Raw genomic sequence first — 11618 nt, forward strand, 5'->3', positions numbered from 1 at the left:
TAATAATATACTTACGTTTGATGTTAAAATATCGTGCTGCAAAAATTTCTCTGTCTTCAGCTCCCAGAGTTGTAAAATATACCAACTGAGTCGATTTGACATTGATTTTTGAATTGCAAACGAACTATAGTACCAAAAAATGTTTTTACGTTGCAAATCTGTTAAGTATACTGGTATATAGCCTTAATGCTCTGAAAATCGTTCCGAAAATTATTCTAATGTAGGTCGATCATTAATTCTTAGTCACATCCAATTCTTTTCTTTTTGAGGGGAGTGTCATTAAAAAAAATCTTTTGTGTTTGCTTATTTTAATGATTGGTTTCAAATGCTGCATCACTGTACTTATATTATGAATTAAAAATAAAACAGCAAAACAAAAAGCCCGAAAACTGATTTAAAATTTTTAACGATATTGAAATTATATTTGATATATGTATATATATATATATATAGATACAAATCCATGATATTGCATGAGCAGACAATATGCAAATTATTGAATAATATGCAAATGGTATTAAATGATATGCAAATTATTTGAATTGATAAATTTATACAAGATAGGTGGAAATGAAAAATACAGAAAATGACAATATAAAACCGACCGAAATGTTGTATATTTTCTGATTAACTGATATGAATATTTAAATTAACTGGAACTAATTTATTAGTTTGACGAAAAACAAAATGTTTTTTTTTGTATATACTTACATATTTCACATTTTAAGAACACAAAAATTTTTCATTTCTCTAAATCATATGAGAGTAAACTTTGTTTTGTTTCTGAAAATTCGATGCCATTGCAATAGATCCCCTAATTATATGCAATGTAGACGATTAATATAAAACTTACGGTTTCATGACAAAATATAAAATCAAAAATTTCAAATCAAATTTGGGTCTCGAGACTGCTTTTAACTCCATTTGAAGAAAAAAATTCTCACAAATCCCCATAATTCCATAGATTTTAACTTTTGTTTAAATTCATGGATGTGTTCGAAATTTTTTCTTATGTTTTTGCATATAGTATACACAAAAGAATTAACCTGACTTTGTTTTGTTTTCTTTTTTCTATGTTTTCCTTTGTATCACCCGAAATTTCTTCTCTCTTTAAACACAAAAAATAATATCAATGTAAAAATATTAATTTACAACATCTTGAACTAACATTAAAAATATAAACATAATTATGTTTTGCATTAATATTTTTATAGCTACTAGATTTTGATATTTTCGTTTTTCTTTTTTTCGGTGAAACATTAGTTAGTTTGTGAGTCTTTTATAATGCAGGCCGTATTCCGTATTGCGTAAAAAATTAAAAGTTATGAAACCGCCTAGCCGTCCAAAACTATAAATACTATGATATTTCATTGTCAAATGTTTGACAAAAAAATTTAACAAAGTTTCTTTTTTTAACATTTCGAAATACAAAATTTGTTTTTTGACATTGACATTTCATTTTAAAAATTGAAATAATAAATATCATTATTAAGTATTAGGTATCATTCTTCTCAAAATTTCTGGCCTATTGGTAAAATTATGTACATCGCAAATTCAACGCAAAATATATCAAAAATTAACGTCATATATATCAATTTAAATAATTGCAAGTAAATAACGCAGAATAGCATTATGAAACTGATATCGTCAAAATTTTACCAAAAAAAAACAACATCCAGAATTCGTTTAAGATGCTCACGGTAACTTGCTTTCTCTTCATTTCGAAAACGCTACATTTTTATACAATTCGGAATGCGCGTTACATTGTAAAATACAATATGGAACGTGATACATTGTCAGTTTTAAATACTGAATACTGCCATAATTATGTATTTAAGAAATTTATAATACACATTGACATTGAACTTTAAATATAACCATAAAATAATGGCAACAGATCAATTTTATTTGAAAGAAAATTTTTTTTAATTTTGCTTTTATTTGTTTTTATTGAATAAATGTGTACTCAAAATTTGAATTCATGATGATAAGACCAGTTATTGAAAAATTTTTACAAATGAGTAGCATAATAGATTATAATAAATTTAGTTTCTTGTCCTATAAATATAAGTTAGCATATAAATATTTGATGTAGTCTTTAATTAAATTTCTAACTAAATTATACCCATAAGAATTAATATTTAAATAAAAAAAAATTAGCAAGACTAAATTTGATTTAATTGAATAAAAAAAAAAAAAAAACAAAATGAAATTAATAATAATAATTGGTATAACAATATTAGTTATTATTGATAGTGCAAGTGCAATCTCAAATTTAGAACAAAATGAAAAATTAATACGAAAAAGACGTTCTTTCGGTGGGGGACTTGGTGGTTTAGGAGGTGGACTTGGTGGTTTAGGCGGTGGTCTTGGTGGTTTAGGTGGTGGTGGCGGACTTGGTGATATTACTAGTAAACTGGGAGGATTACTTGGAGGAGGTGGAGGTGGAATAGGAAATATTGGTGGAGCTGTCGGGGGTCCAGGAGGAGGCGCTGGATTAGGAAATATTTTTGGGGTAATTCTAAAATTTACAAAATTTTATATGTTTTTTTTTTATTAATTTTCTAACTTTATATAATATTGATCAAGAAGTAACTATTATACAACTATATGTCATTTACCACTATTAACGAAAGTTTTCAAACAATTCTTGATTTTATAACAATTCTCGATAATTATTATATAAAAATAAAAAATTTATATAATATTAAGTGTATATATGGTGTATTGTTTTTTTTATATATAGTTACTTCAAAGCAAATTGGGTGGACTTGGTGGTGGTTTAGGTGGAATAGGCGGTGGTGGTGGTGGTGGTGGTGGTGGTGGTATAAGTAGAGCTGCTGCTATAGAAGAACATTCTGAAATTGCTTCTGCTAATAATCATGGTGTTGGACATAGTCCTCCTATAAAAACTATTTACGTAATTCATAGCTATAATGGCAATAGCGGTGGTAATGGGCATCATGGAACTGATTATACACAAACTAACGCAATTGGAGGTGGCTATCAAACAGGTCATCATGGTTGGTAACAAAAAAAAAAAGAGGAAAAATCTGTCATTTTGTTGAATTTTTTTAATACATTTTCAAATGTAATCATTTAATTAATTTATTTTTCTTTTTGTTAGAAAATTTTATTTTAAATAAAATTAAAATCAAAAAAGGTATATAAAAAAAATATTTTTTATTTAATAAATCTATATTTCTGCAAAATTTTTTTAAGATTTGTGAACTTCTAACCTAATTCAAATAAATTACAATAAGATAAAAAATAAATAAAATTATAAAACATTTGCATAGTTATGAATTTATTACAGCCATAAAGCTATGTACCATATTGTTTAGACCTTCATGAGCACTTAGCTAAAACTTAGCTTTTGTAAATGAAAACCATATTCACGCAGCTCAACAGGTTCTGATCTGCCTCCTCTAAGAGCTAAAAAATGTTAACTACATAAAATTAACGCTTATGTGCTATGACTGCATAAAATTTTCTTTTGAATAAAATTTTAATATTACGGAGCTGAAGAGGCCTGTTTCCGAAAGTTCTTTGTTAAGCTCGATTTTTCGTTCTTCAAATTTATACATGCGAATTCTATATCTATAATATTTTTCCATTATATTCCATATAAATTGTAATATCCCTGAATAATTTAGGAATAAACATATTCATTTTTTTTTGTTAAAATTAAATTTCTTGTAGTTTTCGTTAAAGGACTAACTAAATATAATGACAAAATGATTTTTTTTTGGCACAATTCAGCAACTACAAATCGTGCAGCTGATTTGTATATTAATATCGTATTATTGCAGTTTAAGGAATTTTTAATAAGGAAGTATTAAGGATTTTATTTTTCACTTATTTCTTTTTTTTTTTTTTATTTCGTTTTTCCGATGAAATTCTCATAGCAATTATCTCATAGGAAGCAAATTTAAAATTACCAAATCGACGCGCATATAATATGTAAATAGAGAGAGAGAGAGAGTAAAATTATACAATACGTATTTTTATATGTATGTATATGTCAGTCTAAGCATGACAATAATATAGAGACTTAGAGAGGAAATATTTTGGAGAGAAAATGAGAGGGAATAGAAATTATATAATGTCCACATTTTTTTGTATATGTATACGTACAAAATACAAAAAGGAAAAATTTATGAAGGGAAAAATTAAAGTTGAATTATGGGCTTATAAAAAAGCACTTTTACCTTAAACAAATAAAAATACTGCCAATAAGTAAAACTTCTTAATAACATCGCATAATTTTTATAGAAATTTGGAAAAGCCTCCAATTTTGAAAATATAAAGCGCTGAAAATTTATATTTTACAAATTTCAAAGAAGATTGGATTGAAAAAACAGTGTAAAAATTTTGTAAACAGACACACGGACATACAGACAGAGTGAAACTACTAATAAACAATTTTGTCCCAAATTTTTTTTTTTCTTTTGGAAAAGTGCTAAAAAAAATTAATAACAACAATTAAAAGAAAATTGTGTTTTTCTTGTCCCTTCGAAAATATATCGAGAAAAGCTTTTTAATCTGGAACTCTTCCATAATTCTTTAGTATAATTTTAAATTTCTTCGGAATAAAAACAAGTGTTGTTGTTAAAGTTGGAATATTATTGGAAATTGAAAATATTGAATTAGAATCAAAAAGTAGGATAATAAACCTGTAAATTTTAGTAAATTAAAATTTAAGAGAGAAATTATTTTATTTGAATTTAATTATTTTATTTGAAATAGTAAAAATTCCAAAAAATTAAATTTACAAAATAAAAATATTGCAATAACGTTGACAATAGTAACAATAACGTTATTAAAAGTATTGTATACCAACATATTTATTAAAATTGCAACAGTGATTTGTGTTTATATGTTTCTTCTATATTCTGTATTTATAGCGAAATTATAGAATACTAGTTAAGGATACAATAATTAAGGATACAAAAAGTTATAGGATTTAGAATTATACGGATTCAAAAAAATTATCCTTAAAACACAAATTTATGCATTATCTCACATATACATATACATATACACATTGAAGTAGCGCATAGTTTAATATATATATATATATACAAGTTATTTATAACTATGGTATTGCAAGCCTTGTTGTAGCATTTAGCATATTTTCGGCAAATTTAGCGTAATTGATTTTAGTTTTCAATTGAGTTTTTTTTCAAAGATTGCATAGTGTATTTTTGAAAAAAAAACGTTCTCAATGTTTTAATTTTTTAGTCGTATAACAAGTGCGAAAATTTATAAAAAATTCAAAAACTAAATGTATTTTTTTCTTGTGAGCGACAATGTGCCTTTGCAATTGCGTGACAATATTTTTATTCAACAATATTATTGGCAAATTATTAAAAAATTATATTTTGTCTAAACTATAGTTCAATATATATAGAGCCGACTAAATTTCAAAGAGTGATTGCAATACCATACACATAACATGATATATACAGAATATTGACACCGCTGCCAAACCTGTTTACATGTGAAATTTATTCATTTTAAACTCCCAAATTTTATATAGGGTTCCGCATCCTATCTTACTTTATAATAAGTGCAATTTTAATTATAATAGTAAGTGGGTTATTGACACTAATATCTCACTAATCTCATTACGTACATATTATTATTTTTAATTATTCAACTTTTTCCAAGATTCAATTTTATTAAATAAATTTAAACTTAAAGCGCATACATCAATATAGTACTCATATATTATTTTTTCTTTACAGCGTGAGCTTTAAAGACAACTTATGTCTATATACAAAATTGTTTCAATTTTCAAAGCATAATACAAATCAACATAATATAAATATGCGTAATATATACCAATTAGCAATAATAAGCCAATCTACTAAAAAAAATTAATTTTTAACAACAAACACAAAAATAACAATGGAAACAAATATTTAAAAATGAAATATTCAAAAAACAATAAAAATATATATATATAGAGAACATAATACCTCATAATATACATACTAACAACAATAGAAATCCCAAGATACGCGGCATGTTTTAAAATATTATGTACATAAGTAGATATACAAAAAAACAAAAACCAAAACAAAATGGCAAAATATTCAAGACATCATAGTGGTGTCAATGATGGATTCAACAGTACAGGTAAAAAAACTTCTGAAATATAAAAAAAGGCTATTGCTTAATAATATTAATTATTTTACAATTCAACAACATTAAGATTCAACAACACTATCAAATCAACAACAATTTTGTGTCAGATGGAATAGTCATTTAGATAGTTTAGGTGCTGCATTTCCACAATTATTGGCAAATCAAAGATTTGTTGATTGTACATTAGCATGTGAAGGACATCAATTACATTGTCATAGGCTTGTATTAGCTGCTTGTTCATCATATTTTGAAAGTTTATTAGGTGATAATCCATGTAAACATCCAATTGTTATATTATCACGTGATATTAAATTATGGGAATTGCAAGCATTAATTGATTTTATGTATAAAGGTGAAGTAAATGTATCACAAGCTGGTTTATCTGATTTATTAAAATGTGCTGAAATATTACAAATACGTGGTTTAAGTGGTATTGATAATTCATTTAATTTAAATCAAATTAAAATTGATAGTACTGCACAACAACAAAATTACCAACAACAACAGCAACAAATAAATTTAATAAATAATAAAAAATTACAATGTAATGAAAGAAATATAAATGATAAAGTTATAATAAAGGATAATGAAATGAATATAATAGTACCAACACTATTATCAACAAAAACATCAACAACAAATTCAATTACAAGTTGTATTGCATCATTAACAGGAACAACATCATCATCATTATCGCCATTGTCGTCAACAACACAAAATCAAGTTAATGATGAATTAATAGCATCTAATTCTAGTGCTAGTGCATTATCAGTATCACCAACAACAAATATTAGATTGTCATCATCATCATCATCATCTACATCATCATCATCAACAACAACTAATTTACAAATGCCAAAAAATAATGTACAAAATTCATTTCCCTCTTATGATACATTAAAATTTTCAGTTTATAATGATGAAGATAATTTGTTTGCTTGTTTGGTTTGTTTGTTTGTTTAGGTATATTTTAATTAATATATATAATTCAACTATATTTTAATTAAAATATTTTGATTTTTAACAAATTTAAAATTTTTATTTTTCATTAAAAAAATACAATTTAAATTTATTTGTTTCATAATTTGGAATATTATATATTGCATTAATTTACTTACCCCATTTTTAAATATACATGTTTATTAAATATGAATATATTATGTACTTCTCAAGTTGTGATGATGAATGTTACCTGCAGAATACACCACTTTGCTGTATTATTGTACTTTGAAACAAAGACCATAACTATTACGTTGACATACACTGAAGAAACGTTGACAGCTACTGAAAATATTTTAACATAAAATTTATAGAAACTTTTTCTTACATTGCCTTATTTTGTTGTACATTTTCAAAACCCCCTCAATATTAAAATTGTCACATTGTTTTGTCATCTTAATTGCACATCTCATATTGAACTTCCTAAACTTTAATAGCCATTACTTTTAGAAAGGGGGAGGATATGTTATATAATAAATAACCACACAACAATAATAACAATAGCAATAACAACAATTATTATCATTAATATTATTATTATTATTATTATTGTTCTTGTTATTTTAATGATAATAATAATAATTAGTAATAAAAATAATAGTAATAATAATAATAACAATAATAGTAATAAAACTTTGAAAAAAACAGAAAGACTATGGTGATAATGAATACGAAAGTAATAATAATAATAGTAAAAATAAAAAAAATACTAGTCAAAATAGTTATAGTCATAATGTTAATGATTATACCAAGAGCAATAACATTAATAAAACTATTAAAACAGCCGAGAACACTAGAGACAATAATAATATAGAAAATAATATTGTGCTTGATGTTAATGAAAATAATAGTAATAGCAATAGTAATAATAACAGTAAAAATAACAATAGTAATTGCAATAATGATAATGAAAAAAGTTCCTTAGAAAACAGCTTTAATTTAGCGGTAGCTGCTATTATTGCAGCAGCAACAGCATCATCATCATCACCAACACCACCTTCTTCATTTGTTTCTAATAATAGAAATGATAATTTAGATCAAAATAGCTTATCAAAAATTAATAGTAACAATAATAATAATAATGATAATGATGATGATAATAATATTAAAAATATTAGTAAATATAAAGAAGATGATAATTTTAATATAATAATTAATAGTAATGAAAATAATAATTATAAAAATAATAGAAGCAATAGTAGTAATATTAATGACAATAACAACGATACAGATTTAACAAAAAATTTAATACCAAAAGTTGAACCAATGGAAATAAACACATTAAACGATGAAACTGATGACAATAGTTTATATTATAGTAAAACAGATGGTAAATTATTATTTACAATTTTATTATTTATGCAACTTATTTGTAATTTTTACTATTTAGGTGATTTTTCAGATTTTATGGACACAAATATCAAATCACCAGATGATGTTTGCGATTACGATGAAAGCATTTTAAGATTTAATATTGAAAATTTACCAGTTGGTAGAAAAGTAAGACGATCAGAAGCCATACTTCGTCAGGCAGCTGAATGTGTATCAAAAGGTCAAACATTCCAAACAGTTAGCGATATATTTAATATACCAATTTCTACAATTAGGTACCGTAAATAACTGCAATATTTTAAATTACTTTACTTAATTTACCAATTTACTTGAATTTATGTTTCTTATACCTCTACGACTACAACTTTAAATTATCAACATAATTTTTCATTTGATTTTATTATAGATTCTTTATGGCAAGAAAAGGTATTTTGCCAAGACGTAAAAGAGGACGTCAAACAACAACAACAACTAATGTTATAACAACAGCGGCAGCAATATTATTAACATCAGCAACAACTATAGAATCAGCTACAATAGTACCACAATCTTCATTGTCAACAACAACAACAACAATATCACCAATTTCTACAACAACAGCAGCAAACAATAGTAATAACTCGAATGGAGAAATAAATAATATAAAAATTGATAACATTATCGATTATGATGACAAATTAACAACTGATAGTCCAACACAACAAGTACCATTTTATTTTGGAAATTATAAGTTACCTGAAATTAAACCAAAACTAATAATAAGCCCGTAGAATATTTAGAAAATAAAAACTATAAATATATTTATATGCTCTTGTAGCAAAAAAGTGGTTCCAGATAATGCTGTGTATATGTTTAGAAAGCTTCTACAGTCTTTAAGGTAGAAAGCTGAAATTTTGTTTACACATAAATTTTTACTATAGAAATTTGTTTCTCAACTAGAAGAAAATTTTGTACCAGTATTTCGGCACCTCCAAAAGTCAAATAGGCTGTCAAAGTCCTAAAAATGCAAAGTAGACATCCCAAAGCATGAAGCCGATTATCTGGAATTATTTTTCCGCTACAATTTCCATTACAATAATAATTTTTTTTCATTGTACCTGTACGAACGTATGTCCGGGGAGTATTATAAATTTGCAACTCTGTTTGTAACGTTAAGAAATAATGGTTTGAGTTATGTAGACACAAATATGTACATTTTCGATCAGCATCAAATTCTGAGTCATATCTATCTGTCCGTCCGTTATGGCGATAACTCAAAAATCTAAATGAATTAAGTTTATTAAAATTTCACTATTTAAATTTAAATGTGATCGAAGCAGTAATTCGAGTAGCTGCAATACAATTTCAAAAGTTATTTGGTCATATCTTGGAAACTCTTCTAACACTATATAATGTAATGAAATTTTACAAAAGGATATAGTGATAATATGGCCCTTATAAATGACATATTTAAAAGCGTTTTTTTTGTAATTGTATGTATAAAATAGTATCATACATCTAAAAACCCAATAGATCCCATAAACAGCGGGCAATTACCGTAAATAACATTTTAGTTCATTCTTTCGTATGGGTTGTGAATAGGTAGAGTTGGACAGAACCAAATCTATCTATTTTTGTTTTTGTATTTTTAAATGTATATTATACACTTGTAAATATATTTGTGTAGAATATTCATATTCCTTGACATCAAAATTGTAATAATACTGTTATTACTATACACAACTCAAAAATTAGTTGTTATATATAAACTGAATTGTGTACTATAATACACTATGATTACAATTTCGATAACATGAGATGTGCTTTATGCAAATATATTCATGATAAGGATATTATAAAGTATTACATTGATTTATATATACATAAATGTTATACGAAACATAAAATTCAAATGTATAAATAATAAAAAAAAATTTATATGCATTTTCGTTTTTTATATTTTCTTTTATACAGAATATTTCCAACTCCACAATGGTTTTTTAAAAATATCCTTCAAAATTTACATCAAACAAAAAATGCTATCAAAGGTTATTCTCTTTTTTTTCTGGTATAAGAGCTTTCATTTCAGGATATAATGTCATTATAGTTGCCTCATTACCTTAGGTTTTGATTGTATACGAGTACACACATGGTATGGTGGAATATGGAACACATGGTGGAATACTCATTATACTTCACTGTATACTTGTCCAACACCTGTTATACTCATTGCTCATTACTATAGGTATTCCAAAAAATTTCTCTTTTTTCATAAATATTGAAAATGTTTCCGAATATTCCAAATTAATTCGTGATTTCCGATTATGAATTCCGATAAATTAATTTGAGTATGATAAAATGAATTTACATTCGTATAATTTTTTCGAATTTCAAGTTTACAAACGGAAATCATGATGGGGTTGTATAAATACTTTATTTACGAATATTTCGAAGCAGAGCATTTTAGTTATTCGGAGTTGTTGTTTTGATATTCGTAATTTTTTCGAATTTCAGGGCTACCGAATTCATGTAAACAACTTTGTTTATATTTTCCAAATAAAGTTTTTTTATTGTTTTTTTTTTCTTTTTTGTTTTCTAAACATTTTTATCATTTTTATTTACTTATTTTGTTTGTTTATTTTCTATTTCATTTTGAATTTTTTGTAATTTTTTTATATATTTCTTTTTTATTGATTAGATCATAAAATTTAAATCACAGTTTTGGCAAAGCATGCATTTTTTTTTTTGTATTTTTTTTTATAATCTTTGAAATTTTCAATACTTTTCCTTAATTTTTTTAAATTTTTGATTTGTTTTTTTTTTTTTTTGTTTTTGTTATCCTTTCACATTTATTTTAAATTTTTTATTCATTATTCACTTTTAGTGACTTCTTTTATATATATAAGAAAAAAAAGAGTAAACAAAAAAGTATTATATTTTGAAGTGTTATACATTATTATCTCTAACTTCTAAAAAATGTTTTCCAAACTTAAGATTTTCAACGGGAGATATAGAACATTATTTTTTCTCTTTTATTTTAATTTTATACATATATTCTATTTTTACATTATAAACATGATAAAATAATAATTTATAAATCCAAATTGCAGTAAATATATGATCGTGCACAAATACAGCCGCAGCCATAACTATAA

The 11618-nt window shown here is 25.0% G+C and overlaps 2 protein-coding genes across 2 annotated transcripts; both read left to right on the forward strand.

Moving 5' to 3' along the window:
• Positions 1-2180: 2180 nt before the first annotated feature.
• On the forward strand, positions 2181-3031 carry LOC129613722 (uncharacterized). The gene is made up of 2 exons (XM_055527909.1): positions 2181-2515; positions 2747-3031. Exons 1-2 carry the CDS (start codon positions 2207-2209, stop codon positions 3029-3031), a joined length of 594 nt encoding a protein of 197 aa, XP_055383884.1. The 5' UTR covers positions 2181-2206.
• A 1499-nt stretch (positions 3032-4530) lies between these two features.
• On the forward strand, positions 4531-10359 carry LOC129613723 (homeobox protein 2). Its single transcript, XM_055527910.1, has 6 exons — positions 4531-4662; positions 5751-6144; positions 6221-7110; positions 7801-8482; positions 8543-8759; positions 8891-10359. Exons 2-6 carry the CDS (start codon positions 6090-6092, stop codon positions 9252-9254), a joined length of 2208 nt encoding a protein of 735 aa, XP_055383885.1. The 5' UTR covers positions 4531-4662; positions 5751-6089; the 3' UTR covers positions 9255-10359.
• The last annotated feature ends 1259 nt before the right edge of the window (positions 10360-11618 follow it).

Source organism: Condylostylus longicornis, unplaced genomic scaffold (genome assembly GCF_029603195.1).
Source record: "Condylostylus longicornis isolate FDR11 unplaced genomic scaffold, ASM2960319v2 ptg000091l, whole genome shotgun sequence".
NCBI lineage: Eukaryota > Metazoa > Arthropoda > Insecta > Diptera > Dolichopodidae > Condylostylus > Condylostylus longicornis.

What these genes read in the sequence shown, in the direction of transcription:
- LOC129613722 (XM_055527909.1), top strand. Translation starts at nt 2,207, where the DNA reads ATGAAATTAATAATAATAATTGGTATAACAATATTAGTTATTATTGAT. An exon ending in GATTAGGAAATATTTTTGGG is followed by an intron (nt 2,516 to 2,746) that starts GTAATTCTAAAA and finishes TTTTATATATAG; the next exon opens with TTACTTCAAAGCAAATTGGG.
- LOC129613723 (XM_055527910.1), top strand. Translation starts at nt 6,090, where the DNA reads ATGGCAAAATATTCAAGACATCATAGTGGTGTCAATGATGGATTCAAC. An exon ending in CTTGTTTGGTTTGTTTGTTT is followed by an intron (nt 7,111 to 7,800) that starts GTTTAGGTATAT and finishes TGAAAAAAACAG; the next exon opens with AAAGACTATGGTGATAATGA. An exon ending in ATATTATAGTAAAACAGATG is followed by an intron (nt 8,483 to 8,542) that starts GTAAATTATTAT and finishes TTTACTATTTAG; the next exon opens with GTGATTTTTCAGATTTTATG.